Source organism: Brassica oleracea, chromosome C3 (assembly GCF_000695525.1).
Source record: "Brassica oleracea var. oleracea cultivar TO1000 chromosome C3, BOL, whole genome shotgun sequence".
NCBI classification, from domain to species: domain Eukaryota; kingdom Viridiplantae; phylum Streptophyta; class Magnoliopsida; order Brassicales; family Brassicaceae; genus Brassica; species Brassica oleracea.
The window spans coordinates 32,676,792-32,686,220 of record NC_027750.1 but is presented as its reverse complement, the minus strand read 5'-3'; the positions used below and the strand labels follow the sequence as shown (position 1 = coordinate 32,686,220).

Here is a 9,429-nt window from a genome sequence, read left to right as displayed (position 1 = left end):
TCGGAAAATTCCGACGACATTCCGACGAAAGTCAAAAACCCGTCGGACTTCCATCGGAATATTTCGATGGAATTCCGACGAACTTCAAATCCCTATCCAAACCCCAAAATTATAATATTCTGTCAGAATTTTGTCGGATATTTCCGACGACCTTACTTTCGTCGGTATTTCGTCGGAATGTCGTCAAAGAAAACCGACGAAAATATTTTCCGTCGGAATGTCCGTCAGAATGTTGCGTGTTTTCTTGTAGTGGCTGGTCTAAACCTTGTAACCAAGAAAATAAAATTTCTACGATCACTACAAATAAAATAGATATCATTTTATAATAGAAAAAATTTGGTGTGCCTCATATTTTTGTACGTATTGGATAGATTTCGCTGAAATTTTATCTCACTTCTATACATATGTAGAACTAGGTGTTTTGCCCGCACATGCGGGCATAATTGTTTTCATAGATATTTATTAATAAATGTACTATTAAATTTAAAGATAATATTTTTTAAGTCAAACATTAAATTTATAATATTTCATGAATCTTTTAATTTCTTAATTTTTATCTTTTATTAATTTAAAAACATTATTTTTGATAACAATGTCAATATCTTATTATTTTAAAATAGGTTATTATCTTTAAACAATTTTTATTATATTAATTTATAATCAATTATATAATTAAAGAAAAATATATATAACTGCTAATACAAAGTGATGTTATTAAACCAAATTATTGAAATTAGCAAAACCTACAAAATCTCAAAATAAATCAAAATCAAAAAAAAATGTTCAACCTAACCCAACTCTACATATTATATTAATCAAAGTGAATAAAATGATTGAATTGTATAATTATATCATGAAATACCTCCCCTAATAACTGAATACACACTCAAACATGTTAATAAATAAAATATTAATATATAATGTATAACATAAGAACCATCGTTATCTATTCTTATATTCAATTCTAAATGCTATAATAGAAGAAAAATATGCTATAGTCAATCTCTATTTTTTATTTAAAATAGAAACACGGTATTTTCTTCTAAATATAGATATTAAAATAGTATTTTTAGTATAAAAACATAATTTTTATTTTCAAAATGGTCTTTTAACTTTCAAACTTTAATAATTATAACTAAAACAAATAATTTGGAAAATACAGTTTTTTTTTATAAAAATAGAATCACATTTTTCTTTCCATAATAGTCTTTTAAATACATTGTAATTTAACAAAATTATAATTCTCTGAAATTCTTGAAAAACATAAAAGTAAGTAGAGTTAATTTAAATTAATATTTTAAAAATATTCTCTTTTGTAGACAGATATTTTAAAAATATTTTAATATATAATTATATTCCCAATAAAAAATATTTAGAAAAAATCACGAAAGTAAACAAATATAAATAAAATTATTTTTATTACTTATATACCTCTTTTTAGTATTTTTATAGTAAAATATATTTAATAATTTAGAAAAAGTATTCCATGACATATTACGCTTACAAAAAAATATAAATAAATTTTTGATATTTTTTATAAACCTATTTTTAATATTTTAGTATAGTGATAAATCTAATTATTATGCGTATATATATACTACTAATTTTAAAATTAGTGAATAAGAAAAAAAGATGTAGATAAACACAAAATAAATACATGAAATTATTTTTTCCTTTTAAAAAATTTTTCCATTTATTGTTTTGAGATAATTTTATAATATTAATTTGTAATCAGATAAATAATGAATTATATTTTAATTATAGTTTAATTAAATTTATTTATAAAAACTAATGACCCAGTCCTAAAATTATGGAGAATGTGACAAATAAGCAAATTCACTTCTCAATCAAGTATAAATTTCGCTGAAATTTCATCTCACTTCTATACATATGTAGAATATGTTCTATAATATGCCATCTTATAACATATATGATTTGAAAGAGAAAGCTTGGATCTAACAGACTAATTCAAATCATCTTCATTGCTAATTTATTGTATAATCGATATAACTAATAATTTCATGTGATTAGGAATATATTGTGAGCTTGTTCTTAAGTCTAACTTTTATCTTGAGCCGGATCCGAGAATATTTCTATGAAATAGTTTAATAAGTTTCCACTTTACATAAGGCTCTACTTCCTAATTCCAAAATGGTTTGTCTACTGGCTTGTTAATAGAAACACAAAAACGTTTATTAGTCAATTCATATTTGTTGACGTGGTTATCAATATCACAGTTAAAGAGGGAACTAAAAAAACGTTTTCTCTCTAAATACGAGCCCCTCCCCCCTCTCTCTTCAAAGGTCACAGTTTCACCGTCAAACTTTTCCGGCGGTCGCTGCCTCCATCGTGCGGCCGCCAGGCCTTGCCTAATATCCCGTTTTGTCCATAACTGTTTCTCTCCTCGTTATCTCCGTGTTCTTCGGCGAGGGCGAAGCTCGGTGGTGTCTCAGATCTGGTTTTTCCGGCTATAGATCTAGGGTTTTCGACGGAAGAGGTCGCTAGAGGACGGCTTCTTCTTCTGTCGTGTGCAACCCAGGTTTGGAAATCGGAGCTTCCAGCGTTTTTGTCGAGATCCAGCCAAACCGATTCAGTTGCGACATCGATGGGAATGCATGCTACGAAAGATATGGTCGAGTCTGATACATCAACCGTCTACTCTCAAATCAACGACGAGAGATTCTACCACGCTCACTTTTACGTAGCTTCACTTCTTCTTGATCCTGCTCCATTGGAGTTGGTTCATTCAGTGTGTCCTCACTTGTGTCAGAATCACCACTGTTCCATCCTCATTTAGGATCTTTATACTTCCTATTCCTTTCACTGATGATGTTGTGTCATTTCCCATCTTGATTATCCCTGTGATCTCTTCATTCAATTCATCAAACCACTCTTTCTTGGGTGTCATGTAAATTATATTCAAAATGAATATTCGAATATTCATTCTAATAATTATTTAAAACAATAAAGAAAATAAAAAGAGAAAAAGTATAAAATAATAATAATCGCATGAGGTTAGAACAAAAAAACCAAGAATTTCAAATAAGATATCATTTAACTTTAAAAAAAAAGATCGGAAAATAAAGAAATAGTTAATATATTCAAGATAATTACGTATTTACAAAATACCATCTCAATTCATCATATTTCATCAGATCTGGGATGTGATACGGTTCCGAAGGATGAACTGGATATGGCAACTTGAGTCCGATCTTGGTACTCTCGCTAAAGTTTGTTGACATTTCGCCCTCCTGGAAGCAGAATTCCATTCCCAGATCCATAAATGATCCAATTACCATCCTTCTTTTTTGTTTTGTAGGAGTTAAAAAATACTATGATGCCAGCGGGGTATTCGGTATAGCAGCTCACGTTCGTTTGCGCCTTTCCGCAGGCTTAACGGTGAAGATGGAAAATGAATTGAATCTTTCACCCACCTCAGTCCAACTAGCACTCTTGTGCCTCATCGATCTGCCTTCTCTTATATGTCCAAGGTTCAATATTGAAATAATTTCAGAGGTTTTCCCTGACTTTGTTTGTGTCAACAAACAATTCGAAATGCCTCGACTTGGACCAACTGGCACCGGCAATTTCCGACGAGTCTTTCAGAATTTGAAGAACAAGAAGCGGAACAGACTGATTGACTGTGGTCAGGTCAGAGCCTTCTGTTGGAGGAGATTGATTTGACTTGCTATCGTACTGAGTCTTCCGCTGGAACTGGATTCTCTAAAGCTGAAAGTTTCTTCGCCCTCATCAATGAATTCATTAGTTTCTAAAATGAAAATGAGAGAACGACGGGGAGAGTGATGCAGAATGAAACCCTTACTTAGTGCTGGGACATGATTCGAGAAAGCGTTGTTTGATGAGCCTGCGTAGTATTAGGTAGTTGGTTAGGTAAAGGCTGACCAAGCCGATGATGCTTAGCTGGTCTTTTCGGACGATCAGCCACACCGGGACAAATGAGACAGAAAGTGAGAGGAAAAAGCACGTTCTCTCTTTGCGAGGTCCGAAAGTGGAGAACGCATAGCATTCTCTGGGCACATAGGATCAAAGGTAAAGCAGGGCCACCCTTTATCTTTTTCGGACTCCAGTAATATGTGTGGGGACGCCAACCATCGGACCTGGTTCGTTAGAAGCTCCTGGTGTCCTGAGAGGAAAGAGAATTTCGCCCGAGGACGCTGAGATGTGCCCGAATAGGGAAGATATCATTTTAAATACCTCGTTCTTATCCCATACTACTCTTTCAATATATAATCTAATTTTTTTAATCTAAAAAATTTCATATCAAATTTGAAGTTTTAGCGGTTTTCCCAGAGATCTTTATCATTAATGCAACCTCCATTTTGCTCATTCATGGAGTTGTATTTAGTTCCCATTGGGTGTCTGCCTATCTGGCTAATTCGTCTAGATCTGATCAAGATGCTTTCCCAGGGGTTCCTCCACTCACCCATTGGTAACCTAGGGAACTCACTGCCCCCTCCACCCTCGTCCAATCTTTCTAAGTGCCAGCTGAGATGGAGGCACGTGCAGCGTCGGGGAGCTCCTCATCGGTCTCGTTTCACCTCCGGCGTGGCGTCTAGTGGTGGGTGCGGCTGCGTGTGGAGCTGGGGTTCTCGGATTCGCTGGTTAATGGTTTTGAGGGTGAGTTTGAGGCCTTATCTTGCTTGTCTTGAGTTCTCTCTATTGGGTTTGAGGCGTCTCCGTTGTGTTCCTTGATGGTGGCTGCGCGGGGGCTGTTGGTGACTGTGGTGGAGATGTATGTCTGTTCTCCGACCTCCCCTGTGGCTCGCGTAGTAGTGTGTGGGTTCCTGTGTGTTCCCTTCACCGCTCAGATCTTATGGCGTCGACTGTGTGGCCTGCTCCGTAGCCATCTTCTTCTGAAATAATCTCATCAGCTTTGTTTCGTGGCTAGGCAGTGACTTCCGGCTGGTCTTTTACTTGGAGTAATATCTAGGCAGCGGCTCATTTGCGTGGTGTCGGTTTTGTCTCCTCTGGAGGAGTTGTGCGTTTACCGATCCATATTCTCTTCGGGTTTGTGGTTAAATGGGTGTAGATGGTCCTGGTGGAATGCAATGTAGGCGGTAATCTCCGGCGCAAACTACTGAACGACGGCATCGTCGGTCTTCGACTCTTCTTCGTACCGCTGGTGGTTTCTTTTATCAAGCTTGCTCTGGGTCCGTGGTTGGATTCTTCGCTTTAGTTCGCTATGGGTTGTCGGTTGGAAGCTGTAGGAACCGTAGTATTCAGGGTTTGAGGGCGCCCTTCTCTCGATAGCTCGCGGCAACTAGTCGGTGTTCTCATCTAGTTCTAGAGTTGTAAGGTCTGTCCGCGTCTCGCTATTACTCCGTTTGAATGCTTGCGTTGCGTTGTTGTTTGGTCCGGTCCTTTGTTGTTGTCGGTAGTGTTCTTGTGTGGTGTTGTTGTTTATTTTTTCTGCTACTAGTCATCTATTGTAACTTCTATCAAAAAATTGAAAAGTGGTAATAATGTTTTAACATTTTTACAAAAAAAAAAATATTTGTTGACGTTGTATCTAAGTCGAACGCAAACTAGTATAACCAGTTCGAATAGGTTGTTGGAGTTATTTTGTTGAACCTACATTCAAATGTAACATTTCATTAAAAACAGGATAACCGTAAAAGAGAACTTTGGAATTCTTGGTATCTAATCTTGGTCTTAGCACGAGGCGTAGAATAAGAATACAAAACCTATTAATCGTATTTGACTCTTACTTCCACGGTAAACTCGATGACGTGTCAAACGCCGTCGTGTGAATGGTGCACTATAAACCGAATAAACTAAAATACGCACAGAACGATCTGACGTGGACGATAACAACCACCCACCACCGTAATCTCAAAACTTTTCGAGTGGTTCATAAAAAAAACCCACCAAATCTCTCAGACGAGTTTCATCGGCAATCGTCGCCGGGAAAATATGATCGGCGGGGGGAGAGTTTACTGGGGGAAGAAGGCGGATAGAGAGATGGACGACGGTGGATCTAACGGCGTCGTAGTGATCTTCGCGTGGAGTTCGATTAACGAGAGTCATCTTGCGAGTTTCGTTGACCTCTACTCTTCTCTCGGTTGGAACTCGCTTGTTTGCCGCGCTGATTTTCTCACTGCGTAAGTTCCTTCTGGAAGATTCTCTGTTCTCTCTGAGAATTTCGATAGAGGAAGATGAATTTTGCGATGTGTGTGGGTTTCGTAGCTAGATTTTGCTTCTACGACGTCGTTTGCTGCCCTATCGGAATCGGAATCAGAATCAGAATCTTTTGTTTCTATGCTTTTTAGATTCTGTTTTGTTCCTTTCCTGAATTCGATTCTCTCTTCTGTCTGAGTTTCAAATCGTAAAATTTTCGGGAGAGGAAGATGAATTTTCGATGTGTGGATGTATCGTAGCTAGCAAGTAAATGGGGTTTAGTTCAAGCTTAGGTTTTGTAAAACAGCATTATCAGAATCAGAATCTTTTGCTTCTTATGCTGTTTGGATCTTGATTCAGAATCTCTCTTTGATTAGGTTTGCTGTTTTGTCTATGTTCTTCAGGTTTTACCCAGAGATGGCTCTCTCTCTAGCATTTCATCTTCTTGCTGAGCTCGTTGAGGTATGATTCGGCTAAACTCTTCTGTCTGGTTCAGGAATTTGCTGAATTTTTTTTATTTTTAAGAATTGGTACACTTTATTTGTGGCTTTATGTTTAAGGTGTGTTATTGTTCAGGAGCTAAAGACCAGACCGTGTCCTGTAATCTTTCTAGCTTTCTCTGGGGCTCCAAAAGCTTGCATGTACAAAGTACTACAGGTAACTTTTAAAAAGGATTAAACTTTCAGCTAATTTGTATCCATCATATGTTTTGTACAAAAATGTTATACAATGTAGGTGATCATGGGTGATTGTGAACCTCAAATTCATCCGGTGAGAATTGTCTCTTATAATGATGATGTTTGTTTCTTCTCTTATAACCTCAAACTCATTGTCTTTTTTTTTTTCCTAATTTGTGAAGGATGATAGCCAGCTGGTTAGAAACTGTCTTTCTGGACATGTCTACGACTCTGGCCCATTGGATTTCACGAGTGATTTGAATACGAAATTCGCACTACCTCCATCCATACGACGAATGTCTGTGCCTTCAAGACTCATATCTTGGATGACCAAAGGGATATCTTCAGGGCTTGACGGTTTATATCTTACAAGATTTGAATCTCAACGCAGTGAGTATTGGCAGGCCCTCTACTCATCTGTCGTAAGTCTATGTACCTTCTCTGGTTATGGCTTCTCAAGTTGGTTAGCTACAGAAGATAACTTTCCCATTCTGTGTGTGTTTTCCAGGAAATTGGGGCTCCATATCTCATCTTATGCTCGGAGAATGACGAACTTGCTCCTCACCAAGTGATTTCGAGCTTCACCCATCAATTACAGGAACTGGGAGGAGAAGTTAAAGTTGTCAAGTGGAAAAACTCTCCTCATGCAGGTTAGTCACATGACATATAACATGTTTATGTCTATTATGGCAATATCTGAGCTTTTTTTTTATTCAGGACACTACACGCATAACCCTATACAATACCGAGCTGTTATCTCCAACTTTCTAGAGAAGGCCATATCAGTTCACTTACATAAAATCCGGCAGCTTGGGGAAAGAGCTCGCACGCATGATGAGATCTCTGAGTTAATATGCGACCTTCAGAAAGTAGCTGTGGACTCTAACCAAAGCCTAAAAAGAGTAGCCACCGGTCCAAGTGACCACTTTTTCTTACCAAGCTCAGCTCCGTATCAAAGTAACAACACTGATCCATCGTCTTCACAGGAAGAGCAGAGAGAGAGATCATCCTTCCGCCCGCTCCAACCAACGAGCATAAACGCTAACAGCGTTCTTGGGCAGTTCCTGTTCGATTCATGTGTTCCTAAGAACATCGAAGGTTGGGATATTAGATTTGGAGGTTGTCTCAACGGCCAACCATACGCCACTTGCTCTTCCCGTAAGAATTCAAATCGTGGTTTCAAGAAACAACTCTTACGTTCAAAACTGTGATGAACTTGGGTGGAGTACACGCGTAATGGGAGGTATTGTAGTAGAGAGATGTTTAGGAAAAAGTAGAGGGTTGTTTGTAACTTTATATGATGTGGGAAGATGTAAATAGAGTGGATCTTCAACATATCGTTTTACTTGTGTGTCAACAAAGACAACACTGTAAAATGTATTACTAATGTATGTTATCATCATAGCTTCAATTCCTCGGTCTTCATAGACTAACTTCAAAATATTGTACAAGTACGTTAGTAAACATAATGAAAAAAAAAGATCTAGACTTCCTTTTATGTTTATAAATGTCGTCTCACACTTGGATGTTTTATGTTGATTCATTTGTAGTACCTACTAGTAGTTGGCTTTAAAGTAAACCAAAGGGAGAACAAAAAATAGAGCTCAGGATAGTGGCATGTAATCTGAATATCACAGAATAAACGCGATGGACCCAACCATCAGCAAGCCGTTTTCTTCATTGCTCAGACAGAATGCACCAGCGGGTAATCGAACCCGGGTCTATACCATGGCAAGGTACAATTCCACCACTAGACCACTGGTGCTTTGATGTTTAAGATTGATTTATTAGGATAAATGGAATAGATTCATAAGAAAACCCAGTATGTAGTTAAACCCTTTTTTGTTGTTGTCACAAGCTATCTCTGCATAAAGTCAATTAGTCATCCTCCTCTCTTGATCTCCCTTTTGTGCTCCCACATCACAACGAACAATGTAGGATGAGAAGAAGTTCACATATTAAAGTTATATACTAAGAAATGGATACATTTTGATATACTAAGAAATGGATACATTTTTTTTTTTTTTTTTTTATAAAGTTGGGTGCGACCTACGTCAAAAACTCTAGAGTGGCGATGGCGGCGGCGATCAGATCTAAGGAGAAAGTTCGAGGTTTTTCCTGCTAATTCGTGCCGCTCTTTCATTCAACGAGACTATCTTCCAGTACCAAGCTGTTACCTTTCCTAAGTACCTTCGCAAACACCCTAACCCAAATCCCACGAAGCAAGATGACAGGTTAAAGGAACCCAATAGCGTGTTTAGAGCTCTGGAGAAGATCCAGTGACTGGATCTAGCTGGAGTTTAGCTTTCATTAAGTCCTTGTGACTTCTCAGTGTTCTCTTTCTGGTTCAACTTGCCGACAGCGAACGGAACAGGAAGAAGAATGAATCGGTTCAGAAAGAAGAAGGAGCCTTCGCTAATGGAGGAATTAAAAGAACTTGAACTCCTCGAGGAAGGGGAGATGGTAGACATTCCAGATCTGGAGGTAGAATATCTGATAGAGGAAAACTCTATGAGTGTGATAGTCAGATGTCTAAACCCATATGTCCATAAGGTGGGAGGTTTCGTCAAAGCGCTTCCACCCATTTGGGGTCTAGAAGACAGAGTTCAAGGAC

The 9,429-nt window shown here is 37.6% G+C and overlaps 1 protein-coding gene across 1 annotated transcript; it reads left to right on the top strand.

Annotated features, from left to right (window-relative positions):
- Nucleotides 1-5,821: 5,821 nt before the first annotated feature.
- LOC106328232 lies at nt 5,822-8,229 on the top strand. Its single transcript, XM_013766633.1, has 7 exons — nt 5,822-6,122; nt 6,543-6,600; nt 6,715-6,795; nt 6,874-6,909; nt 6,998-7,237; nt 7,324-7,465; nt 7,533-8,229. The coding sequence occupies exons 1-7, from the start codon at nt 5,935-5,937 to the stop codon at nt 8,024-8,026; spliced, it is 1,239 nt and encodes a 412-aa protein (XP_013622087.1). The 5' UTR covers nt 5,822-5,934; the 3' UTR covers nt 8,027-8,229.
- The last annotated feature ends 1,200 nt before the right edge of the window (nt 8,230-9,429 follow it).

Coding starts and splice junctions, on each gene's coding strand:
- LOC106328232 (XM_013766633.1), top strand. CDS start 5,935: ATGATCGGCGGGGGGAGAGTTTACTGGGGGAAGAAGGCGGATAGAGAG. Junction 6,123..6,542: donor CGCGCTGATTTTCTCACTGC/GTAAGTTCCTTC, acceptor TATGTTCTTCAG/GTTTTACCCAGAGATGGCTC. Junction 7,238..7,323: donor AGGCCCTCTACTCATCTGTC/GTAAGTCTATGT, acceptor TGTGTTTTCCAG/GAAATTGGGGCTCCATATCT.